The sequence below is a fragment of the Oxyura jamaicensis genome, chromosome 8 (assembly GCF_011077185.1).
Source record: "Oxyura jamaicensis isolate SHBP4307 breed ruddy duck chromosome 8, BPBGC_Ojam_1.0, whole genome shotgun sequence".
In the NCBI taxonomy this organism is placed as follows: Eukaryota; Metazoa; Chordata; class Aves; order Anseriformes; family Anatidae; genus Oxyura; species Oxyura jamaicensis.
Genome location: NC_048900.1, coordinates 21,545,738 through 21,572,547, shown reverse-complemented (window position 1 = coordinate 21,572,547; position 26,810 = coordinate 21,545,738). Strand labels below are relative to the sequence as shown.

The following is a 26,810-nucleotide window of genomic DNA, read 5'->3' as shown; positions in this document are numbered from 1 at the left end:
AAAGATGTTAAATAGACCTGAGAATTTGGACACTCTTGTAGGAAATCTTGAGCTTCAGTAGCATCTGAGTCCTCCCATTGATGTTCTCGAAGCTGAGTCAGGTTTGAATTGCCCTGGAGACATCCCGATTCTCTCTTAAGTCCTCAGAGTGTGTGGGTAGCTGACACCATCGGCAGTGTCATCCCATGAGACAGAAATACATGTCCATTGAGACAAGGATGAGCTGTCTTCCATAAGGAGCAGGTTTGAAATCAGATCCCAGTTGGTCTTTCTCTTACTCATTCAGTTGGTGTGACCACCCCCTCCCCTGAGATCCTACAGGGATATATTTCAGCGGGCTAATTATAAATTCCCTCTGTCTCGCATTAGCTGGATGCAGCATGCCTGGTGGCATGAGCCTCCCCTCCTTCATTGGTGTTGTGCACCTCTCTTGCTGCAGGCAAAAGTAATTTCCCCAGCCTGGAAATGTGATTTAATTTGACCTTGTTCACACAGGTTCTGCATCTTTTACATTCCCACCCCCAATGATAAAACAGGATCAGAGGAAATTGCTGTGATGCACAGCGATGCCCTTCCATCGCCTCCAATTCTGCTTGTTCCTTCTTCTCCCCGACCCCCTGCTCTGCCCACCCACCGCAGCTGCTTTCCTTACAGGGCACTTCTGACTGCGGGTGGAGGATGTAAGAGGGATGTGAAGGTGTGCAGCCACATGCCTGTGTCATATCCCTGCTGCCAGGGGAGGCAAACCGGTCATTTCCTTATGAGCAGCTTCAGGACTGAAAGAAAAAGAAATGGAAAGCAGGAGTGAGGAGGAAATGTTAACAGAAAGGAGGGCAGTGCTCCAGCACTCTGTTTCTCAACCATTTTCATAGCAGAGCCTTACCTGAGAGAACCACCCTGCTCCCTGCCTCTCTGGACCCAGTCCTTCAGCCCTCCTCTTTCTGCCCCACAGGGGCCATGGGGTGCTCATTTCAACCTTCCCACTGCCGTGGGTTGCTGCCCTCTTTTCTTGCCCTCCAAATCACTTGCTGTTCATCCAACACTGCTGAGATGGAGAGAATAAATTGGCTTAGCCACCTCAGCCTTGGGCTGCCCCGTGGTCCACTTAGAGGAGTGTCTGCGGAGCTCCTGGCACCCTCCTTGTGCAAATTCAGATCTTCCTGGGACTCCCTTCCCTTGTCATGCACTTGATCCTCAATGGTGAGAAGTAACAGTGAGCTTCTCTAGCGAAGATTGTCTTTTTAGCCGTGCTGGAGTAGAGATCTGAGGTAGCTGATCTGTCTGAATGGTATTTATAACACAGTTGCTACTTTGCAGCATCCAAAAGCATAAAGGCTGCTTGGCGAGGCACACGCTGGCTGTGCATCAGCTTTCTCCACCAGTAAATTCAGGCATGGGAACAGCAAGCCATTTTCTACCAGCTCACAAAAGCCAGAAGCCATGACAAGAAACACTGGCTATCTGTAGTAATAAGCTGCAGAGAGCTATGGAAGCATGCTTACAATATTTTCCCGGTAATGGGGATGGCATCAATTGTCAGCGAAGCAGACAATCTGGCTGCACGTGTCATTCAGACTTGTTAATGCTCTGCTTCTTGTCTGCCGGCTTTCCCTTTTGTGCTGAACTGTTACCAGAGACCTGGAAAATCTGCTGGGTCCAGTGCCAAATTGTGTGGATGCTTTCCCTCCAAATACAAGAGATTTTCATCCCATTTTAGGTGCATGGGACTGTTTTTTTTTTCATTACAGCAAGTTTCTGAAGGGGCTGAGAATGCCCGATGTCCCCTAAAAAGGTATCAGAGCCATATTACACATTTCAGTAGCTTTAACTAGAGAAGTTCACGCTTGCTTTTTCTGCCCCTACTTCAGCAATTCACATCAAGTAGAAAATGGTCTAAAGAGAGCATATCCAGCCCCAGGCTGTATTGGGGTAGCTTGGTCAGAGGGGAAGAATATCAAGTGGTCTGTAAAGGATTGGTGGCTGCAAGCGGTGAGCAAGAAGGGATTGAGAAGGGGCAGGACAGAGGAGGAGGGGAAGGTGATCTCTCATCAGTGCTCTGCGATGCTGGGAAAGAGCTGTCAGAGCTGGAGACCACCGTGGATAAAGGACAAAGTACTTGCTTTGATGTTTTCACCCATATTTCACCCATCCACTCAGATGGGGGTTTTGGCCCAGGAAGCTGGGTAAGGTCCTCCAAGGAGCAGAGTTCAAGCCCAAAAGGTTCAATTCTGAGCATGGACTGTTTCTGCTGTGTAGCAAAGCACCGAGCTGAACAAAGCACTGAGTAAAGACTGAGTGATAGAACATGGCCCAAAATTGCCATTCTTGAGTTAAATTCACATTGCCCTTGGTTAAATTACTCCAATGGCTAATTACTCTATAGCAGAGCTTGCCACTGTGGGAGATGCAGACCTGGCTTCTCACCTTCCTTGAATCCGACACCCTTCTGGGTGCCTGTGAGCCTCTGAGAGTGAGTAGCTCCCAAGGCTGTCTGCACATTGCTTGGGCTGGGCAGCGAATCAGTTCAGAAGACAGGGATTTGCGTGCTCTCCATCAGCTTGGCCCAGCCAACCAGAGCAAGATACCGTGCTCCCTGGAGCCTTTGGGTGATAGCTGGTGTATCTCATGTGGAGCCAAAGGTCCAGAAAACCTGCCAGCCTGGCTTTAAGAAGTGGCAGCAGGAGCTCGCTGGATGCTTGCAGAGCACAATGCAAGACTGCCCATGTTGACTCAGTGAGATCCAAGCACTGCCCACTGCAGAGTAATGTTTTTGTGAGTAAGAGACTCATGTTAGACATCCATGGCTTCCATTCATTGTCCACCACCATGCCAGGCAGCTTGCGTGAGACTGAGCAAGTCATTGCTCTCTCTGGCTGCATCTAAAGTCACCTTTTTATTATCCTTCTTGGTTCATACTCATTCTCTCACCTTCTCCAGCAAGAAGCTTGCCTCCATCCCTCATCTTTGAGCAGGAACGAGCATACTGATGCTCCCCCTCCACCCTCTCACTGTCTCTTGTCTATTTAAACTGTAATGTTTTAGGAGCAGGGACATTAACCCTCGTCTGGATTAGCATCGCTCTAATGTAAATAATATTAGTTACATTATAGATGTTTCTGTAATTAGAGTTCCTATTTCTATAGGCATTTAAACACCTCGTCTCCTCATTTGACAGTTATGTTATTTGATTTGTGTTCTCCTGATGTGGAGAGCGGTACAGAAACCCTTTTATCTCTCTTGATGAAGGGGTTTAGACTATGATTGGATTTGATTTTTTAGAAGTGTGTGGGGAGGAGCCCATGGATAGGCAGGTACAATTTGCCTAAGGTGCAATACTGCTGCAGAATTTGAATGGGGGCTAAATAACATGGCAAGAAGCAGGGTTTTAATCAGTGTTGTGGGTTTTTTGGTTGTTGTTGTGTTTGGTTTTTTTCAAGGAGCATGTGGTAAGGACAAGCCCTTTCAAAAGCAAAGAATAAAGATAGCTTGCCTAGGGAAAGAAAGCTAAAGATAGCTTGCATTTTGGGAAGAAAACTTGGCTTCTCTGTCCCCACTTGCCTGCCTTTGAACAGGGCACATCAGCGTTTGCCAGCACGTGGAGGGGAGACTGCTTGTGAAAATGTTTACCAGAGATGATTCTATCGGAGAGGCTTGTCTTGGCAGATGGCTGTGTGTTTTAAATTTAAACAGAGTGGCATAAATAGTAGAAAAGAAAAGAGGGTAGTAAGAAAAATATTAAACTGCCCAGTGCAAATCCTTGGGGAACTTCTATTGCAATAACTGACCTCCCATATAGCACCATTTATTTCATACGCTGGCAGCTTTATAGGTGCTTGTACAGCTACAGACGAACACCAATTTGCCAGTGCAGTTTGTTTTGATAACTGTTGTTTTCAATAAATCTATATTAAAATCAAATGGAAAATTAAATAGACTGAAGTCGGTAGCACTGGAGATGAGCCAGAGCGTTATACACCGGCCTCTTCGGCTGCAAGGAGATCGCCCTCACCTCCAACACGGGCCACGCATGTGATGAGTGTCGGTGGTCCCGGCTGTGCTTCTCAGAGCCTCTCTGTGTGCTCCCACCTCTGTGCACATCATCCTTCCTACCCCAGCAAAGCAGGAGCCTCTGGTGACAGCAGAGGAAGAGAGGGAGGAGAGAGGAGAGAATAGAAACCCCAGCGCCCGGGCCGGGAAGGAAGGAAAGAAGAAAGCAAGGAAGGACGGAGCGAGTGTGGGGAAACGAGGAGAGGAAGAGAGAGGCTGGAAAAGGAAAGAGGGACGCCAAATGCTGGAGAGGAAAGACAAAGAGGCAGAAAATAGAATAAACAGAGGGGAGGCGATGGGGAAATCAAAGCAGTGTGGACAGAAGGTGTGTGAGAGCAAGGCATGTGAGAGCAAGCCCTGTGCATACCCTCCTCCTGCTGAATTCAGCCGTGCTTTGGAGGTGTGGGTGACAGGAGAGAGGGGGGACACCTCAGGCTTGGCCAGGAATTTAGGAAATAACCTCAGATCTGGCACAGCTGGAGCAGCAGCAGCTAGGGTTACCCATTTTTTTTTCCTAGCAGACCAGTCTTCTAACTGAAAATGCTGATTGGAGTATCTGGAAGCATTTCTTGGGATGTGTCTATATTATCCAAGATTTACTGAGAAATTATCAATAAATGCTCAATTTTCCCAAATGCTCATATGTGTTCTTTTTTTAATTATTGTTATTATTTTCTTCATCTCCTTCTGACAGCATGGTTTCACCTCTGTGTTATATATTTATACCCCTTTTGGTCCAAGTCCTTGGCCAAAAACATGAGCTCTCCAGAGCCAAGGGGGAGCCAGGCACTCTTTTGGTCCAATATTTCTTTCTTTGCAGAGTTTCGCTTCCCTGCTCACAGCAAGCGCCAGTGACAACGTGCCAGTGCCAGCCCTTCTCCTGCCAGCAGCGCCTGGTGACAGCCACGCAACCCAGATTTCTTGGTGCCATGCTGGGGGAGCAGGGCAGGGAACCTCCTTGCTCTCAATGTCCACTTTCGTGAAGAAACTTAGCCATTTTCACAGGGATCTTAAAAAGGGTGGAGATTCTGCCTGCTGCTGTAATGTGCAGTATAATGATACGTTACGGTGTGGTGTAATGCATGGTTGGGACTTCCAGAGTTATGTAATAATAAAAGAAAATAAACGTTGGAGTGGTAAAGTGAAAAGAAATATACTATTTTAATTTGGCATATGTCATTAAATGAAAAAAATCTGAGATCTAACCTTTTTGTCCCAGCTCAGGTCAAAAATCATAATTTTTGAAACCACAGAATTTCCCAAGGGACAGGAATTCCTTTATTATTATTTTTGGCCAGCTGTCTTCCATATGACGGCCCGTGAAAAGTATTTTATCTCAAGTTAAAATCCTACACATAAAAATGTCTCTCTACCTTCCAGCAGGTGTGCTTGTCCCATGGGAAGATTTGCTTTATCAGCAATTTGTTCCTCCAGGAGAAACGCTTAATTTTAGATGTTTTTTCCATTTGCACTTAGAGTTCAAGACACTTGAGCAGCGGCTCAGTATTGGGTGGCCTGTGCAGGCGTCAGCCCCCTTCCTTTATACACTGCAACCCTATTAGCTAAAATACTGGCAAAGAGATTTTGGTGAAGTGTTTTTTTTAATGTCCCATTAAAAATGTTTAAAATGTTTAAAAATGTCCCATTTCATGGCTGTAGATGCCCTCACTTTGAAATACAGCTTTCCCATGACGACATAGCTATAAAACACATTCAACTTTTTATTTTTTTAATTTTTTTTTTACTAGTTAGCAATGGAGTTTTGCTATAGCCATTAAAATATAAAGAATAAACTGCACCCAACTGTACAATATTTTTTTTACCAGCATTTATGGTGACAATATAAACTGTGAGGGTTAAGCCTGAATTTTTTTGTGGATGGCATTGGAATATCAGGATTAAGTATACAGCATGAGCGCAAGGTTTTTATGATACACAATAATGATGTAAAAAGGTTTTATTTCTTTAGTAAATTGACATCACTGCTTGTCCTTCTCTCTTTGTACTTCTTGGGCCTGATTTCTTAGGAGCGCGGTTGGAAGCGGCATGTTAGATCATTCAGCGCAGCTCCCTCAATCCGCCATGGGGCTGGCACGGAGGGGATGTTTTATGGTGCCGACCACTCCTCCTGGGAGGCGATCCTACAACTTAATGCACCACAGCCCGAGGAATCTTCTGATGCTGTGCCACGGCTTCCCTTGGTCAGAGGCCCCGTGACGGCGCTCTGCAGGGCGGCCATTTCACGCTGAGCTCTGGGGCCGACGCCTGGCGCATGCCGGCAGTTTCAGGCCCAGCGCCATGTGCCGTGTACCCAGAGCAGTCACCTCAGGGCCATACGCCGTGCCCTCGGCCCTGAGCCACCTGCAGCCCACCTTCACACGCTTCATCAGCACCTCTGCAACACCTCGTGCCAGAGCAATGACTCCACGCCATGACTTCACAGCACGGGGGGGCAACACGCACCAGGCTACAGGCAGAAAAGCGAAGCGCGCGTGGCTTGTGTCATCTCACTGCCCTCTAACCCTTGTAATCCATAAAGATCACAGACTGCACAGCTCCGTGTTTGCTTCGTATTTCATTGCATCCTCTTGTGCTTGTGAATAATGGGGGATGTTTTGGAGTTGTTGGCTTGTCTGGGCAGTTTTGTGCAGCGCCTTGACTGCTCAGTCAACGTGAGGTCCAGCAGGGACCTCTGTGGTCACCTCATCCTACCCAGCATAGCACAGGATGGAGAAAAGCAGGCCTGGTCTACAGCAGATCTGCAGAGATGTCCAGTGGTGGTTTGAGATGTCCAGGATGCCCTGCTGCTCTTTAAGCACAGTCCAATAGCCACTTTCTGATGTCCTGCTATGTTTTTCTAACACACTTAATTTCCTAGCCTGCCAAAGGCTGTCCCTCTCACCTCTGTTTTAACTGGAAAAGGATTTCCACCCCATGGCCCTGATTCCGGCTGAATTAATGGTTTTTGAACTGAATCAGCACATTTGAAGTTAAAACAGATCCCCACTGAGTCTGTACATTTTTATTACTGTGCAAGGAGTGCTTAGGAAAATAAAAGGAACAAGAAAGCCCTGAAAGTGGACCACCCTGTTGAGGGGGGAAATATAGAAATCAAGCTTGTTTATATGAGTGATATTTATAGGGTCAAGTGACAAATATGGTGCGAGGCCTTGGAACCCGGCTCGGGAATACCACATACCAGTATGGGCACTCGTGCTCAAGAAAATTTAATTGAAACTGGAGCAGGTGCAGTGGAGGTCTGCTAAGGTGGTGTGGGATGCGGGAAGCCAAAGTGGCAAGGAGAGAATATAACGGGATTTTGTTAGCCCAGCAAAACAAAGATGACAAAGATGACTGGAATCTGAGAGCTGCCTAGAAATACACCAGGGGAGTTAAAAACAAAAACTAGTTAAAGCCAAGGACCATCCTGCCAGAGCAATTGAGTGTAAACTAGCTGTGAATACAAGTTATCTGGGAATTAGAGGAGGTTTCCCATCTGTCAGGCAGAGAAGACCTGAAGGAGCCTTCCAGACGGGTTAGCATGGACAAGTAAAAGAACATATTTGAAGATGGAGGTTGATAAATTGACTAGGATGCTGAATGGGAAATTATATTACGTGATGGAGCAGTGTGCTCAGTATCCCTGGGACTCCTTGGCTGGCTGACATTCCTACATGTGGAGGGCTTTTATGATCTGAAATCCCCTTTTGCCTTTCCTAGATTAAGGACCTTAAGCACCTTTAAAATCTCCCGTCTTTATCACCCACTAGCCAAGTGCTGCATCTGTGAACCTCTTGGCCCCACCAAGCTGCTGTTGCTGCCGCTCCCAAATCCATCAGGGGGTCACTGTCAAACAATGAGACACACTTGCTCCCACGGGGCTGAATGAGCTGCTTTCTTTCAAAATACCCTTTAATTGACAGCTAGGAATAGCTTTCCGTGATGACAAGCTGTCATTAATATCATTCATGAGACTGATACCCCAGTGATAGTATATGCGTTTGGAGAAAAGAGGAGAGAGAAATCCTCTGCAAACAAATGTTTCAGCAGAATACATGAACTGAGCTGTGGTTTCAAGAATGACAACATGAATATAAAAATGTACATTGTGAATATTAGTATTCCCTTAAATATGTGTTCACGTTGCTTAATGAGTCCCACCGGTGGCGTTAGTAACTGAAGGATTTGAGTTGGCACATTATTAACTTGTTAAGTAGAAAACAGTGATACAAGAATACTTGTCATGTGTATTATAAGACATTTAAAAGTTGCATTCAGCATAAGCAGCTGAACAGAACTAAAGGAGTTGCCTTTAAAATGAGGTGATGCTTTTTGTGCCATAATCTTGTAAAATCCCGCTGCGTTAAAAGGCGCTGTGCTCCGTAAGTCCTCAGCCAGAAGGCACCGTGGGCAGGACTGGGGGGGCAGTCAGTGGCAGCCTCCCTCCTTGTCTGTGCTGAACCATGGTGTGATGCCAATCTTGAGCTAAGGTGTGCTCAGCCCTTCCTTAACATGAGAATTCCCTGGAGCTGCCATGTGCAGTCAGTGCGATTTATTTGTTTTCCTGCCTTGCCCTGCCGCACCACTTTGCTGCATCCTCTTAAAGCCCTGCCCATCCATCAGCCCCGATGTGGATGCACATTTGTTCAGTGTGAAGTGATGCTGTGTTAGGAACTATCAGTTTTTTAAAACAAATTAAAGTTATAGCTGTGGACAAGGCTGCTGCATCTGCTGGCAGCAGCACCAGAGATCCAGCTGTGGGAGGGGCGCACAGCTGGAAGCTTCAGGCTGACCTTTCCAGATGATGTTTGAAGATTTAATCAGGACAGCCCCCAATACTTCTCCAGTCTGGACAATATTTCCTCTGCACTGCTTAGAGGCATCCCCAAATCTCTAAAGTAGGACAAGCAATTAAGACACCAGACCTGCTGCTGATACACTTTTGCTTGCTCTTGGGCTGACAGAGGGCTTGTTAGGTTGGTCCTGAGGCTGTGCGGCCATGGGATTGGCATAGTCATGCTACAAGGATTAAATAAGGTAACCCCAACCAGCAATTGTCTGCCCTTTTGCCCACATTTCCGCATCTGCACATCCCAGTTTCTCTGTACTGCTGGCCCAGGGCCCTATGGCAGTTTTTCACCTCTGCATTTCATAGCTCTGCCACAGATGGTGTCACCTGGGGAGGGGAGCAGTTCCCAGTAAACGTGCTGCAGAAGCCATGCATATCAGCTGGGAGGGATGGCATTGGGCCAGCCACAGGATATCTATTGATCACCTTCTTTCATTCTCCAGAACCCTGGAGTGAGCTAGATTAATCTGAGGTGACATTTTCAGTGGCCCACAGCGTTCTTTTGAGGCATGTACACTCACATAAGACAGCCTTGGATATTAACACTGTAGAAACAGCAGTGATATTTATAAGATGTGGTTCTCCTCTAGCTGGTTGAGGATCCTTCTCCAGCATCTGAGAGCTGTGTTACAAAAAAAGTATCTCTTTGGTAGTACAGTTGCTGACAGTAATTGCATTGCTGTCCCACAGCCTTTGGAGGAAAACACATATAGACCTCATAGGGGACCCTGAGGCTAGCATGGGCCGGGATATGGTCCTCCATTATTGCATTATTGCAGATGCTCAGCTTGGGAAAGCAGTTCTCTGCCACAAAAAGGGTCAGGAGGAAATCTCCTGCTTGCTGTGGTGCCTACAAACCTGGGAAAGAGCACCAGGCTTGGCTGATGAAAAAGAGACATGCACGCATCTTTGAGCCATTGATTGTTTGTCTAGACAGAGAAAAAGATTATTATTTACTGCTACATCCAGAGGTCAGCAGTGAAAAGGCTTCCTCTCTCATCCTACTAAAAACACTCACAGGCAGGCTGTAAGTCCTAAATTTTAAGCTTTGGGGCTGCTGTGTCATTTCCAGCACGTCTCTGCTATCTCTGATGAGGAGGGGCTGGCAGAGGGCACTTACAGATTGCTCAAGGAACACCACACTGGAAAAGCCCTATATTCACTCTCCCGTGCTCCTTGGCAAGCCATACATCAGTCACCAAAGGCTTGACAAATCACATCAGTACAGCTGAGCTTAGAAGTAAAACTTGCTTGTGTGGGTGGGAGGCTGAGAGATGCCAAATCTAAGAGGACTTAAAGGAACTCTTTCTATTATCAAATGGCTTGCTGTTCGTATATTACAGTTCTGACATGCTACTTCCATGATTCAGGCCTCCAAAGTTCAAGGCTGCATACAAACAGAGCAAAAAGGATAAATTCAGCCTGAAGAGCCAGCAAGCTGATGTAAGATGGGCAGCAGGTAGATATGGCCAGGCAGCCAGGACTGCGCCAGCAGACTTCACAGCGTGGCAGCCAGTGCTCTCTGCACCCTGGCGCTTACCTTTGTCAAATATTTTTAGGCACAGAGCCAGAGGAAGGCTTCAGGGATGATTTGAAAGGGGACAGCAAGATGACAGAGAGGTAGGGCTGCTGCTGTCTGCGGACGGAGGATGGATGAGGTGACCTCTAAGATCCCTCGCAGTCCTATTTGCCATGAGTCAGTGACTCGGAGTTTACTCTTCACACGTGCGAGGAGCATCGGGGACAGTGCAGAGGAGCTGCTTGCTTGAAATGCCTTAGGTGCGGAGGTGTGAGTCAATGGGGGGAGCGAGGAAGGAGGCAAAATGCAAGCAATGGCATTTACAAGGTATGGTTGGCATTACAGCTGTGTTGTTCAGGGGTTATAGACAGGGCATCTTTACAGGTAAGCTGCATGTATCCTAGCTGAGGGTGCCATCCATGTGCACAGGGAGGAGGTGTTAGCATAGGGATGTCCAGCAAAGACAGGGCAAGGTCCAAACACAGGTTTTAGGATCAGAGAGCTGCATGAATGCAGAGGAGCCTGGAAGCCAGTGACTGATGTGGACATTTTTGTAGCATTTGGTATTTATTTTGTCTACGCAGCATAAACAAATTTTAATGTTGGAGCTAGTTTGTTTGGTTCTCTAAAGGTGTAGCAAGACACAAGGCAAGTGCTGGCTTGGGGTAGGGGTATGAGACAGCACGTGGTGACATCTCTTCAGCTGGAACAGCATTGTGGGGACGTGGTGTCCCCCACCACAGTCAGCAGGAGGTCCATACGCATGGGATATTCAATTTAAAGCTGGCATTGCATCTGCTGACTGGCCCCTATCTTTTAACCATGCATTTAAAGCCTGCCCGTACTGAGGGCATTCGCCAGCTCAGGAGTAAATCCACTGCACTCAGCATGGGCCAGGTCCCCGTGTCCTGAGGAGCCCCGTGCTGAGCTGCAGGCTCCGTATGGCACCTGGAGGGCTGTCCTCAGGGGACATGGGAGGTGGCATTGGGGGACATAATGGTGCGGGCTGCGGGGACACAACGGGTGGGTTTGGGAGACAAGGTGGGGAGATGTGTGGGGAGAGGGCGGGGTGGGCTCTGTGGGGGACATGAGGGTGGTGCTTGGGGACATGAGGGGTGGCCCTTGAGGACATCAGTGGAGAAGAAGGAAGGCACTTGGGGACACAAGCGGCCCGTGACGACGACGGGGACAGATAACAGATAATGACACGATACAGCCTCGCCCCTAAGGCCATCAGGGCCTGCCCCGCGGGCCACCAGGAGGCGGGCACATGGGCGTCGAGGCGCGGCATCTCCCGTCAGAACTACAACCCCCAGCATGCCCCGCGCCTCGCTTCCGGCCGGGCGCTTGCGCCGGGAGGCCAGCAGCGGCGAGGAAGCCCCGCCCCCGGCGGCGGCAGGCGGCGCTGCGGTTGGCTGGCGGCGCTGCCGCTCAGAGCGGGGTCGGAGGTCAGAGTGCGCGGAGGTGAGCGGCGGTGGTGGGGACTCGTGGTGCGGAGCGGCTGCGGCCCGGGGGGGCCCCGGGGAGCCGGGGGGGGGGCGCGGCGCCGCCGGGCCTCGGGAGGCGGCGGGGCCCGGCAGGGCAGGGCCGGGGAGGGCCCGGAGGAGGCGTGGGGCCGCCGTGGGCCGGGCCGGGGAAAGAGGAGGCCCGGCCCGGGAGGCTGGGGAGGGGGAGAGCCAGGCCCCGGTTCCCGGTGCCCCCCCCCCCCGGGGGGGGAGACGGGGAGCGGGGGGGGCCCCGGGGGGGGGGGGGGGGGGGGGGGGGGGCGGCAGCGCCGGGGGGGGCCCCTGGGGATGGGGGGGAGGGGGGGGTTGGGGTCCTTCCCCCCTCCCCCTTTTTTTTTTTAACCCCCCTTTGAGGTTTTTGGCCCCCTGTCTCAGATCCTGAGGCTCCGCAGGCAGCTTGAGGCCGAGGAGCACGGGGCTGGTGGCTCGTCTCCTCGCGGGCAGAGGGAATTTTGCCTCCTTTTCTCTCCTTGCTGCTGTGCTGTTGCGGGTGTTCCTTCTCAGCTGGGATGCGTGGAGGGATGTTGGCGTTTGCCCCTGGCGCTCTGTCTCTTAAAGTCTGTGTCTGGTGGATTTCCGTGGTCGTTGCTGGCCTGCTCGCTCATAACCCTAACACTTGATTTACCTCTTCTCTGCTCAGTCCTCCTCCTTACCGAGCTCTGGGTTTCAGCGGTGGGTGGCTGGTTAGCTGCTGCTTGCTCTGAGCTCTTAACGCCCGTTCAGTGGAAGGGACCAGGGAGCTTCCCATCCCGTTAAAGCTTGCACCGCACCTCGGAAAGGGAGAGGTGTGTGGGGTGCTGAGCAGGTGCAGCTCCGGGAGGCTCGTCCCACCAGGTGTTAACAGAGAGTTGTTGGAGAGCTTTGTTTTTCTAATAGTAGCAGGAATTAATTTTGTCATTCAGCTGTGCATCTCTTCGCTGTATGTTAAAGGTGGTGTATGAGTTTTTTATTCCGACAATGAATTGTTCTTAAAATAAACGGCGTGCTAGAGGTCCAGTTGGTTACTCTTCAGTGTGTTGGGCTTGGGAAGTTGGATTTCAGATACCTTAGTTCCCTTTCAAGTACTGAGTTCTGGTCTTTGCAGCTGAATTTTGATGTGAATTTGTTGCGTGGACTATTGCTTGTCTCATTTCAAAGAGTGGCCCTCTTACGGTTCTTGTTTCTGTCAAACTTTGGGTGCCTCTACGTGAATGGTGTAGTTTGGCTTTTCAAAAATAAAAGTGTTATAGCCAGACAGATCTGAGTGTTACCAAGAGCCATTAAAGCATTAAAAAGAAAACACGCTAATGTGCTTGATGCTAAATAAAGAAGCTCTTGGATTGAGCATACACTGAAATGGTTTGATGTGACCTTAAGGATCTGCTTTGCAGTTGAGAGATGCTTAGCTTCAGTTTGATTATTTTATTTTTTACTATTATTATTCTTTCCTCATTTTAATTTTGGAAGTAGAGCTCTGGAAGAGGCTTAAATCTGTGAAGTTTTTTCACTTGGCTCTGCTCCTGGACGAAGCCAGTAGCCACCTCCGGGTGCGGGGCAGCAGGGCTGTGGGACGCAGGGCTGGTGGCGTGCAGCTGTAGGGCTGGCTGCTGGCGCCGTCTCCGTAGGAGAACACGGGAGGCTGTAGAGCAGCTGTGCCTCTTTCACAAGTCTGCATCGGAAGCGCGTGTTATTGCTGGAGGTGGTCATCCTGGTGACTCGTGGTGTTGTCCTCCAGCAGTACGCCACGATCCGGCAGCGTGGCACACCAACAAGCGGAGGGATGGGGGGAAGAGGACAAGCTGGCGCTCGCAGAGCGTGTGCTGGAGCGGCGCTGCTAGCCGTCGCTGCCGGGTACCACTTGGCAACTTTTCTCTCCCCTAAGAGAGGTCACCTGTGTTGGCCGGGTGCCAGCTGAGTGGTGGTGTTCTCTCCAGATAGTTGTACAGGTGACACCTCACTCCTAACCAAAGTTATTAAAACTTCAGGTATACTTCCAGTTTTTTATTTTATTGTTTTTCCCCGGGCTGGTTGGATAGTAGAGGTGACACCTTCCGTGCTGGCTTCCAAGCGTTGCTGAGAGCGGGTTGTGTGGAAGCCGTGCCCTGTTGTAGCTGCTGCCCCGCTTGCAGCGTGTATTTGCCTGTCCAACAGGACAGACCTTTGGCAGAGTACAGACTTTTTTTTTAACATTTCCAGATTTCACATGTGAAGATCACACACGAGGACTAAACCAAGCGCTGCTCCCTGAATCCAGACTGAGGTTCATTTGGCACTCTTAGGTGTTAACCTTCGAGTTTCGGTTTCAGATAACGAAGGTGTGCAGCTGTGTGAGTGCTTTGAGCAACTGTGGCACTCGTATGAAAACCAAGTGATTGTGCGTGCTACATTCCATTGAACGAGGGGCCAGCTGGTGCGCCTCCTTTCACAGAATTGGGCCAATACGCAGAGTAGCTTTCCCTGACTGGAAGCGTAGTGGCTACAAATCTCTTATTTCTGGCGCAGGGAGCTCTGCGGGTTGAGAGCATCACAGTGCCATAAATTTCAGAACCCTTTCCAAAGACCAGGACACAGAAGGTTTGAATGAAAACAAAGCTGTGTTATTTTCTGACAGAGAATCGACCGCTGGAGCGAGCGGGCTGCAGGTAGCTGGGAGCCCCCTTTGGTGCTGCAGCTCAAGGCCAGAAACCTTCCTGAAGTTCAGGCCTTTGGGCTCGATTCAGGAGTAATGAAGTGGAAACTTTTTGGCCGGCATTACCCGAGGTTCAGGCAGGATGGCCCGATGGGCTTGCAGGCTTCAAGTTTCATGTGTTTGTGCTGTCAGAGCCAGGATGCCTTGTCAGCCCTCTGCGAAATGCTGCCCCATCCCAGGCACAGGTAGCCTGGGGCTCATCTCCCTCCTGCTTCTGCCAGCGTGGGCACAGCCCCTCCACGGAGCCCTGGCACTCATCCAGCCCGTCCCTGAGCTGATTTGCCTCACGGAACCAGCAGGAAACTGTCTTGCTTTAACCGTGTTTTGTTCTGGCCGTGTTAGCCCTTTTACGGGTTCCTGTGGTTGAATCAGCTCACGGGGAGGCCTGAATCAGCTCACGGGGAGGGCCGGGTGTGAGGTAGTCGGCAGGAGAATAGGGCCAAGAGGGAAGGCTGTGCCTGCCTGCTTCTGCCCCCCAAGAGCTCTTGGGGTGGTTAACCCCGTTCTGTGTAGCTTTACCCCAGGGCCTTTTTTATGGCTCCCACGCAGAGGTGGGAGACTGGACCAGAGGGTTCTTGTCTGAACTCAGTAGCTCTTTGCTGCGGTACTGAACCCGCTCTTCCCCTGCGGCTTTCCGACCTGTTGTGTACATCTGCTCTTACTTCTTTAATTTTTGTCATTTCCCTCCTGCCTTTAATGTGTGGAACTTCTTCAAACTTCAGCTGAGGTCCGTTTGCTGATCCGTGCTTACTCGTGGAGGAGGTTTAAAAATACACGGCAAAGCCTCTCTTAAGAGACCAGTCAAGGAGGTGACAGAAGTGGGTTGCCTAGCGGAGGTGGCCTAATAAAATGGGAGCAGAATTGCTCTGCGCATCTTCAGGAGTGCTCCTGGGTGGTCTGCGCGGAGCAGTCGGTGTGCGCGGGTGTCGCTGTGCTGCACCTGAACTGAGCTGTGTTTGTTTCCCAGCCTCGGAGGGAGTGGTAGCCCCAAACCGGCGCCTCCCGCCTCGCTCATTGTGATCTCACAAGCCATCGCGTCTGTGGCGTCACAATGGAAGAGATGCTGGTGCTCGGCCAGAGCCCGTGCCTCTGACATAGCAGCCGAGGAACGCAGCGGGAAGAATGAGCTCGAGGAACGGGTGAGAACTGAACCCAGCAGTGCCCTCCGTCCTGTAGTCAGCCCTTGCCGCGTTCGCTCGTCTCTGCTGTAATACCCCTGTGGTTGGTTTTACATTGAACCTCCGAGACGTGCATCCCTCTCAGACGAGCAGTCGCCACTTTGTCCCTGGAGCCCCTTCTTCTCTGCTGTTACCCTCCCGTACCGCGCTGGGTCTAACTTCAGGCTGCCAGTCCTTGAGAACAGGAGCCTCTTCGTCTGTAGTGGGAAGAAGCCGTGTGCAATCCTGGAGCACTGTAAAAACCAAATGATTAAGTCCGAGTTGTATCTGTGATGAGTAACAATGGGACAACACGTAGGCATCCCACGGCAGTGATCAGGGGAAGTTCTGTTAAGAGTTTTCCAAAGTATGGGCTTGGCTGTCCACCAGTGCCACAGGCAAACCCAGCCAGAAGTGGAGTGCTGTGATGGAAGGGGTCTGGATTAACACTCAAGAGGTGATGCTGTGAGGTTGCAAATTAAAGAAGCAAATTGACCTGTCTAAAATCATGTTACATCATTAAAACAGTTATAAAAGCTTTGTGTTCTGTTTGTTTTACTTTATTTTTTTTTTGCAAGTTTGCAGAGTGCCAGTTCGGATGAGCTGGTTTTGTCCTTCAGTCTCTCGTTTCCTGTCTCCCAGGCTAGCCAGGTGCTGTCACTTCTTGGACTGTAGTCTCCGTAATGAAATATTTTGTTTTAGGTTAATGTTGATTGGAAAAAAAAAGTAAGATCTCTCTATTGTTCTTCAGTTATATCTACATGCAACTGTAATATGGGCTCACATTTGACCTGCGAGTACGCATTTGAACAGTTCCCAAATTGGAAGTCCTGCCTTCTTTTGCCGTACTCTGTTCCAGGACTTGCTAAATGTATGCAGTCTTATTCCACAAAACGCATCTTTATTGCCCTCTCTTTTTATCCCCTATATTTATGAATCTAATTCAATAAAATGAGACAAACCTGACTTACATTTTGGATTGTTTCTGGTTGCTCCAGCCTCGAGTTTAGCAGTCTGCCAGAGACCAGGAGTTGTAGTTGCCTCTGCCCAGGTTTTGCACAGGGAATGAACTGAGCCATGCTGCCCCCAAAGCTTGCTTTTATTTTTATTTTTTGCCTTATTTTTAATTTCAGTTTGGATTGTCATGTAGGCTGTTTCTTTTTTTATAGATACACTGTGGTAAGGCCATTTTACCGTAACAAAAAGTAATTTAACATGTAAACGGAGGCTCTCATCAAATAAATCCTTTAAGGTTGGAGGGACAACCCAGGAAACATTTGTCTCTTCCCCTCTCCTGCCTTAGCTTATCAAACCGAGTGGTGAAGGAATATTTTGGGGTTAAAAGCAAGCTGTTAAAGTTATGCCATCTTTGGCTCCAGGTGACTTTAATTAGATGTGCTTGTAAAAGTAAGCATTTATGTGAAGTGCAAAGAGCCCGTTGAGCTCAAGATGGTAGGCGGATGAGTCGTGCCATTGATGGATTTGTGTTCTGGGCATCTTGTATGCACCTCTGTATGTTCGTGTGCCTTTGGGGCTGCTCTGCAGGTTGAGCACTCGCAGTGCCCTGCTTGGACGCAGCCATTGTCCCGTTCATCCCATGCAGCTCTGTCCTGTTCCTTGCTGCCCGAGGTTCCTCCTGAGCATCTGCCCTGGTGCAAAGCCTGGGGCACAAAGCTGCTGGTGCAGGTTCTTTGCTCAGCTCCTTACTGGTGATCAAACTCACCCTTTGTCACTGCATGCCTGGACCACGACCAAGTGAGAATCGTGGTCAGCCCGAGCTCGTCCTGTTACCTGCAGCCGATGTCCAGATAAATATATTTATATTCCCAAATTTGAAGAGCCGGTTGCTGATGATAGCTGGTAATGTCACATGTGGCTCGCTCACGCAGCACCTACTGCTGACTTGATCTTCCAGCTGCAACCCAGCGCATGTGGCTGTTTCCGTGTTACTGGCTGTTGCAGGTGTAACGTGCTGTCACATTTTCCTAGGTCTGTGTACAATCTGTCAGAATAATTCCTCAGGTCCAGCCTCTGTTCGTGGTCCCATTACGTTTCTTACATATCTGTGAGGAATCGGAGCTGTGTGATGTGAAATATTAACCTAGGAGGGCTGGAAGCCAGATGTGACAGTTTGCACCATCTGAGGTTATAATGTGACCCTGTGTGCACGGGCAATGTGTCTTTTAGGTGTGGAAATGGGCTCATGCAACACGTGGGCTTATCAGGACAGGGCACGCTTTCTGAGTTTTGAAGCCGTGCTGCTTGCATTGTTGTCCCTTTGGAAAAAAAAAATAGAGGCTAATTACTAGTGCTTTGCATTGTCATAGCAGTTATAAATGCTTTACATGACTTCTAATAAAGTGTGTTTGCTCACCAGCTATCTTGTGCTCTGAGGCACTCTGACCCTGCCAGAGAAGATGATGTAAGGTCTTCCCAGGGCACCTGGAGCAGTGGCTGGGTAAACACGCAGTTAAAACTTCATTTGGCTCACAGTGCGGGGTGTGCAGGGGGGCTGCTCTTCTTTGTATGCAGCCTGCAGTGGGGAATCAGCAGGAAATCCCCCACTTGCACATCTTTGTTCAGCTCCTTCTGCTCCCCACATTTAATACGGGGAGCCTGATATCACTAGGTATGCACCACGTGGGTGAGACCAGGCGTTGGTGTGGCTGTTCCACGGTGGCTGCGTGGCACGGACCTGCCAGGCTCTGGAGCAGTCCTGTGGGGGCTCATGGTGATGAGCCACAGTCCCACAGGGATGCTCAGCTTGTCTTTGCCATGGGGATTTGCATCCTCTCGGGGACCGCAGCATTGCTGTGCGTGGCAGGGTCAGCCCGAAGATTCACGGGAGCACGCCTGATGCCCTGGCCGTGCCAGTTGCAATACATCAGAGCAGTGCCGGTCCTGCTGTGTGGGGGTGGACGGTGTGCTGTGGTTTATTGCCTGCGTTTGATGGAGGGGTTGCAGCCTGCCTGCCTCTTCCACTCCAGCTCTATATTTTACTTTATGCAGGAGGCTACAGACCAGGTTTTAGCGCAACTAATTTACACGCTGCTTTATTTGGAGACATGATATTTGCTGTGGTGGACCTTCAGATTCCTAGCTTGAAGACTGAAAGCACGTACACCTCAAATACCTCTTGTTTGGGGCAGGTTAGAAGGGAATGCAACTTCTCGGGTAGTAACGCATTTGTTAACGACAGTGAAAGCTGTAGATGGAAAAGCAGTAGGCAGAGCTGAGCCCCTGTAGGATAAATGCAGTGTTGGGCTTGCAGTGTAGCTCTTTGTTATGGTTTTGTAACGTGCGGTAGTGGTTTTCCAGGTACCTGCTGCCTGGCACGCTGCTTTAGTACAGCAAGTGGTCCCCACAACAGGAAAGCCACGAGGCGCAGCCACATTCGCACCGCGGGCCGTGGCTCCACCTGAACCCCCCGGCTCCTCTGGTTTCCAGCTGTGGGGGGCCCGGGTGCTCCTTGCGGTGCAGCCCCCTCAAGGGAAGGTGCAAAATGTGTGCTTACTCGGAGCACGCAGCCTGCTCAGCCGCAATTATCTCCTAATCTGGTCCTTCCGAGTTTCTCTGGGCCCGCAGGTAAATACTGATTTAGCCGCTATTCGAGGCGTATTATTTACCTCATTAAGTGTGTGTTTTGGCACGTGCATTATTTACCTGACGGACTAACGGATGGGAAAGAGCAAATGCTGTCTTTTGTGCAAACAGCGACTTTGGTTGTGGGCTGCGAGTCCTCTGTTGTGTCTCTCCCGTTTCACGGAGGAAAAGCAAACGCACGCGTGGCTGGGTTTGGGCAGTGGGGGGCTCTGCCTGGAGCCAAAAGCAAGCGATGCCTGTTATCCCCAGCCCCACAGAGAAAGGGTGTGATGTCTGTGGGGAATTACGCCCTGTCATGGCAGCTGTATCCCTGCTTGGGAGGTTGGAGTTGCCATAATTCACCTGTTTTGCCACCATTGGCTCCTGTCCGCAGCTGTGTGCCAGCTCCGTGAGCAGGGCTGGGTGTCATAAATGTGAGCCTGGGAGCAGCCCTGGGGCAGCGATAGGTTTTTCCTGCAGTATTTTAAAAGAAAAAGGGTTGGGGGGGGGAAATCCAGACAGTTTGATGTGGGTGGGGTAACTTATTAAATAGCCTTTACTGAATAGAAGCATCAGAAGGTGATGGCTGCGCGAGGTATTTCTGGGGAGGAGGGAGGAAGGCCGTAACCTATAAAGTCTTACATTTTGCTGGAAGGAGAGCTTGGTGCCTGCAGTTCACGGGTGAGTTAGTTGTAACAGCGTCTTCCTCAGAGACATGCCTGAAGTGAGAAATCCAGCGCAGCGCTAAAGTCACATTGCAGGGATATCTGGTGCATGGGGCAAATGAGAACTTCCCCGGGAGGGCTCTTCTGGCCCCCAGACACGTGGGTTTGTAGCGGAACGGGGAGGTTTTGGTGCGCCTCACAGGCGTTTTCAGGGCCAAGCCGTTCCGATGGGTTGTAGTGTTGGTGTTTAATGCCTGCCGTGTATCAGAAGTTGCGTTGTATATGAACAGATGGAAGGGCTCCTCTGAATTTTCAGTAGGTTAGGTCGGGCTTTTAATGCGTTGTGCTTTGTGTTGTGTTCTGCTATGGTAAGGTCCAACGGGGAGGTGTAATCTGGTGCCTGGAGCCATGGCCGTTGTGTGGCTCATGGCTCTTCATTTAGAGCTGTTTGCAGAGGTTAATTTGCAGTTACCTGTGATTCTGGAGACCAGGAGCTCAGTCCAGCTGCCACCTGTGGTGCTGAGGGCAGGTTGCTGTGTTATTCCAGGTTTGCAGTGCTGGAAACCTCCACCGGGAAGCACAGAGAAGCCCCCCGACGGAGAAGTGCAGTGGAGCAATGCCAGCAGAGATGAGATGTGCCTAAGTAACATGAGTCTCTCTTCAGTTTCAGATGCCTCTGGATGTTCAATGATAGCACTCCTCCATACTGGAGCAGCAAAGTTTCCCCAAAACTTACTTCCAAGGGCAAGACAAGCTGTGTGCTCCCTCCTCCCGCCTGGTGTTCTCAAAGGGTACAGCTCCATCGTAAGCAGGAAACTGGCGTCCCACGGCTTTGGAGCTTCCATGGCAGCAATGTCGTCCTTCCCTCCACAGAGATATCACTACTTCTTAGTGCTGGATTTTGAGGCCACATGTGATAAACCACAGATTCATCCTCAGGTAAATAGTTGATCCTGTTAATTTTCCCCTTGTAAGTTGCTGCTGCCATTTGTGAGAGGGGGAAGGGAAAGGCACGGTGCTCACTGGCTCAGTTCCCTTGGTCTCTGCCACCTTCTGTCGTTGGTCCTCCAGAGCTCTTAGCCGTCACCCACTCTCTCAGGAGCAATGTGAGGAACAAACAGAAGGAGCCTGATTTCCATCAGGAAAGTGACCAAACAATATCAGAAATGCTACTTAAAGTCATGCGTGCTTGTCATCTGCCTGAACTGGAGAGGGTTTAAAATTGTAGGCTGGGAACCTGCATTAGTAGGGTACTCACAACAACCCTGTTTGATTCTGCAAGGTAAAAGGCTGTTACTGAAGTTATGCTGTGTGGCTGTTAACTCTGGAGTGTAACGAGATATGAACTGGTCAGCTTTGGGGCGATTTTCAGTGCTTTACCTCCTGAGACGTGCAGAGATCCCCCTGAAGCTCGGATGTTTTTCTGCAGGCAGTTCTTCCATAATAGTGCAGAGCAACGTAGTAAATATATTTTCAGTTGTCAGCAGGATAGGACTAGGGTTTCCATTTAAATTGGAAAAACACGCTAAAAAGACAAAGTATAATATTGGGTTAGTGACAAAGCAGCAGAATTTCCGAGTCTCGAAATGGAACTTGGACTTCACGCCCTCCTGTGTACTGAGCAACTGGCCTCTTGCTGCTATTGCTGGCGTGTTGGCTCTGAGAGTAAATTCTCCTTGCTTCGACTGTACTAAAGGCTGGACAGTAATCAACGTGATATCTTGTTACTGAGATGGTTTGATGCAGTGTGTTCATTTCCCAGTGCAGCCGTGGTTTCCTTTGGGCTTGTCCTGTCAAAGGCGTGCTGCGGGTTGGTGTCAAACCTGGCTCGTCTCTTCCCCAGTGGTGCCCCTCGTCTCCAGTGTTGCCTGAAAAAAGGACTGCAAATGTGCTGCCCTTTCGCTGGGTCTTTGTGGGAGGCTGTTGCGGCTCCGCATCCAGGTCTGGCAGCAGTTTTAAGCGCTCTCCAAGTGAGATGTCAGGCTATTTCCTGCACGCTCAGCCTCGGGTGCGCAGACCTGTCAAAGCTGTAAATCGGATCTACCTTGTCCCTTTGGATATGGGCTTGGTCTGTGCACATTTTGATGCAAAACCATGATGCATGGGGAGCTAGTTTACAGCTGGCAGTAAAAAGGAGCATGAGTGGAATATGATTACTACTGTTTTAAGGAGCTTTGTCCCCAAGTCCTTGCCGGGGAAAGTAATGGCCTGGGCCAATGCAGATCTGCTATATATTTTGTTGCACCTTTAAGGTGGAGATGGTCTTTGGTGGTGTTTTTTTCCAGTCTGTTGTGTTCAGTGTCTGGGTCGTATCTCGTGTGGTGTGAGGCCTGTCAGTCCCTCACGTCCTCGCAAACAAATGAGTTTGACAAATAAGGGGATGGCTCTTGCTGCATGGAAATCAGTGCCGCTGAAAAGGCTGAAGTTGCCTGCTGGAATCAGGCAACGTTAGAGAAAAGAGATTTGTCAGCTGATGCCCCTACCTACACCTTCCCTTTCTGCTGACCAGCGTGGCTTCAGCTCTGTTTGCTGCTGGGCTGTGTGTCATGGTGAGCAAACTGCTGTGTGGTTCAGGAATGGTTCGTGCAAGGTCTTCCTAGCGGGATCTTTCAGTGGAGCAGTGCCAGACAGGTTTTGTAGCTGTGGTCTGAGGACAGACCTGGGAGCCAGACGTGGTCAGGTGCTGGTTTACCTGTGGTCCCAGTTCTTTATCTGCCTTTGTTACGTTACTTGCAGAACAGAAGCCTAGTAGGTGATGCAATGAAATTCGAATGCACTGGAATGTGATGAGGAGGCTGCACACAGAGCTGAGCCGTGATCCAAGTTACTTTCAGTGGGTAGTCATAGCTGTAAATTTAGCCATCTCAGCCTCGAAGTCTGGCAGAGTGCACTTGCCACTGTGCAGTACACTTCACATTTCTCACTAACTGCTCTTCAAAATATTCCAGCTTCTCAGCAGAAGGAGCTGTCTTTTTATTTACACCAAGGTGTGTGCCTGCCACATCTGCTCCCCCTCCCACGCCATTTACTTGTGCTCTCCTGCAGCCGGCAGCCTCGCTAGCATTGTCCCTGGGGAAGTCCTTCATGCTCTTCCGGGAGCCCTGAAGACTCCTGCATTTCCATCCCCTTTCATGCTGCCCTGTCCCCTCCACGGTCTTGCGGCACAACCTCCAGAACGGGGATCAGGGAGGGTCGAGGACAGCAGTGTTCCCCGAGGAAGCCATCTGTGTTGTGGCCCCACGGCGTGCTGTATGGCAGCTGCCCTTGGCTTTACCACTTCTGCTCCGTCCTGGTCCCTGCCCTACTTGTGCAGAGGAGCAGTAGCATCCGGAGCGTGCCCCAGCCACCCCGCGTCCTCGCGGTTTGCTGTCACCTCCCTGATTCCTCGCAGCTTTCAACAGATACGCCCCCAAATCAAAGCGTGTATTTAAATGCACAGAGAGGCAGCTTGGCTTGCAGGTTTTGTGGATATATTTAGGAGTGATGGGCCATCCCTGGCAGAAAAGGAGCGGAGGGTTTAAGTGCACTGCCCCAAACGTGTAGGTGGGAAAACTGGAAGACTGGAGGCACGGTCTGTGTCACGTAGTGCTTTAACCAGCCAAAGGTCAGCAGGGGATTGGCAGTAAGGGATGTTTCTGGCTACCCCCTCACATCTCTTTACAGCTTCCCTGTGTGTTTGGAATTCGATCCAAAGCCCGGTGGGGTCAGGCGGGAGCTGTCGCAGCATGCAGGTCGGTGGACCTGGGGCCACAACAGTGGTGGCGTGCTTCATTTGTCAGCTCGAACTCGTCACTTTCTCTTTTCCCTTTGCTGGCTGCTAAGAGTTTGTAAGTGCCTGCCTCTTTTGTTCCCTGTCAGCGTGTAGAGGTAGGTACATGTGGTGGTTTAGATATGCAGGAGAAGATGCATTAATAGGTGACAGTCGTTCTTCTGTCCCTTTGTCCTTGTATACACCGGTGTTTATGGTGGCCGGTGCTTTCAGTGACTGTGCTGAGGAGCCCAGACCTGCAGCTGCCTGTATCCCTGTTCATTACTGCAGTGAGGGGCTGTGCCCCGGTCGGTCAGCAAGCCACGTACCTCACCTTCAGCTTCAGCAGAGTGGGCAAAAAGCAATGGTTTTCTTAAACGTGAAGAAGTCTGATAGAAATCAGAGCTGTTCAAAGCTGAATATGAAATTATGTCTCTACGTCGGATGTCAGTCTCTACTGTGATCCATTAAAACCACTTCCATGAGAAACAAATACTGTTCAGGCTTGTACACCTGCTGGCTGGACGTGTAGAACAGCATCCGGCCCCTGGACTGGCAGCACGCAGGAGCTGGACCTAGGGGCTGTTGGATTGCTCGGTGAGCTTTTGGTAGCGATGAAGTTACCGGTTTCTCATCTCAATTTTTCAGGTACTTGACTTCAGTGTCTTGGGTTCACCCAAATTTGATAATCAGTTGGGAATTAGAAATCTGCCTCTTCCACTCCCTGTGAAAGGAAGGTTTGAAATGTTCAGGTCTTGTCATTGCTAAAGGAGGCTGTCACCGGAGGCAGAGAGACTAATTACAGATGCTCTCTTAAATAGCATGTTTTAAATAAGAAATTATTTTGATAGTTTTCTTGAGTGTATCCTACTTGTTTCACGTTTGTTTAATGTGCATTTTGACTGCTACTTTTGTGCATTTTAATTGCTTCTGTCACGTGAAGCTGGACATACTTTGTAATTGAACGAACACAGAACGTTACTCAACCCTTCAACATGAAACTGTAAACATTGAGACTACAAATAAGCATATGTTCAATTACTGATTCATTTTTAAATAAAATAGTAATGATTCAAGGGTAATAATAATGTGAAGTAGAATAGTAATAGTGCAGGTAAACCTGGATGGTCATAGTACATTTCCTGATGGGCAAAATCACATTAACAAATGAGAGCCAGGCTTCCTTAAGGTAACACTAAGTACAAATGAAGACAAGTTCAAATTGGTTTCAGGCTGTGTTTCCTCAAGAGCTGGTGTAAGTGAGCATTAAATGCATTTTCCCCGTTCTGGCTCTGTGTCGTGGGTGGGTACAGCTGGAGTGGCCAAAATGATCGCTGCCTCTCCATCTCCTACTCCTCTACCCTTGGTGTTGGCCCTGCGGCAGGGACAAGTGCACGATGCCTCTGCCCCTGAGCTGCTGCGATTTGCAGACTGAGCTTGGAACGTGAACGGATGTTGATTTCTACCACCTTTAGGGCTTAGCAACAGGTGTGCAGAGCTCTGTGCTCAGGGGAACTGGTAGGGGTAGGCAAGTTGGTAGCAAGTTGGACTCCTAGGAAGGCTCTGTCCCTGGAGTTACAAACATGGGAGGAGGCTCTGGGAGGGACCGGCAGGCTGCGAGGTGTCTTCTGCGTGCTCTTCAGGTGGTGCTCCACGAAGGCTGCTGGGGCAATCCTAGATGGGGTCCTTAGAGGGAATACAGGAGGTGGCTCACGAGGTAGCAGATCGTCACCGTCCCATCCAGGGGCAGACTAGGGCTATGTGCCAGTGCCTGCGTGTCCTATTCAGATATCCCTACGTAGCAGCTTTCTGCCAGCACGGGTTTGGTGTAGCTTTTAAGCTCGGTGCATTAGAAATCACCTGCCAAAACCTTTATTAAGGCTGATCATGAATTGCCGGAAAGTGCAGAAATTCAGGCTTGTTTCCCATGGCAACTTTAACTCAGCACTCTTGTGCGTAAGTATTACAGTGGAATATTAATCTGCAATTACCTGTCTTCATGCAGCTTAGGCTTGGGTGTAGCTTTAAATACAGAGCTCTCAATTCAGCTTCTTGCAGTGTTGTTTCTAGAGGAATGTCATTAAAGATGCATGTAACACAGTCGCTTAAAGCCTTTTCCTTTTTTTACTAAAAGTAAGTAAAAAATACGTATTTATCATCTCTTTGCCAATTAGGGCTTACTTTATACCCTGTGTTTAATGAAGCTACATGGCTGCTGTTACGCCATTCTTCTTAGGCTGTAATGCTTTAAGTTCTTAAAGTGTCAGGAAATAGTTCATATAAAAGCTATTTTAGATGGCTTTTCTGTTCACATTAATTTTTGGAACAATTGTTTGAAAAAAAAAAACTTTTTTGAGGCCTTGTAGCTGGTTCCTCTGAGCTGTTACAAATTCTGCCAAGAGCATGTAAATATTGGTAACTCAATGTACTACGAGGGGCATCTGAAATTAAAGAAATGCAGTTCTTTTTTATTATATTTTCCATATGTCGTGCACTTCATTGCAGTTCCACTGCTGTGAAATACTTTGACCAGTATTGAGAATAATGTCTGTGTTTTAGATGTGGGGATCGGAGGGGAGCAGCCAGCGTTTCAGAGTTGGTCCTGCGAGGCTGGTGGCACCAGCTGCAGCGCAGCCCACAAAAGCCACCTGCTCTGGGGCAGTCGCTTTGCCTTGGAGACCTCCCTCGTTCTTGCAGTAAGTAGGGCCAACCTTGCTGTGACCCACGTGGGGCTGACGGGATGGGCTATGGCTCCAGGCAGTAGAATTAGCTGTATTTATTTAAAACCTGATGAGCTAGATAACCTGAACAGCTCCCGAACCCAAATCTGGAGAGCGCAGCCACTAGACCACCAGGCGAGACACCTGACGCATGCCAAAACACAAAGCAATTTCTTACTTAAAGACACAAACCCTGCGTTAGTGTATCAACAAGCCTGAAATACCAGGCTCTCAGGTGGCCAATTGCCGCAGCCCTAACCTGACCCAACCTGCTCGGCGTTGGGCTGCCTGTTGACAGGCCGATGAGATGACTGCCTTCGAGCAATCAGTCACCTTGCCCTCGCCCTCGC

General features: G+C 49.6%; 1 protein-coding gene across 3 annotated transcripts in view; it reads left to right on the top strand.

The window, feature by feature from the left end:
• Positions 1 to 11,763: 11,763 nt before the first annotated feature.
• The window catches only part of ERI3 (ERI1 exoribonuclease family member 3), a 115,694-nt gene continuing 100,647 nt past the window's right edge, over positions 11,764 to 26,810 (top strand). The window contains exons 1-2 of one of the 3 annotated variants that reach the window (XM_035333262.1): positions 11,764 to 11,879; positions 20,657 to 20,931. In XM_035333262.1, the coding sequence (XP_035189153.1) occupies positions 20,680 to 20,931 (252 nt within the window). In that variant the 5' untranslated portion in view covers positions 11,764 to 11,879; positions 20,657 to 20,679. Of the gene's footprint in view, positions 11,906 to 15,509; positions 15,728 to 20,656; positions 20,932 to 26,810 lie in introns of those variants that run through there. The other 2 variants (XM_035333260.1, XM_035333261.1) reach the window with 2 other exon arrangements.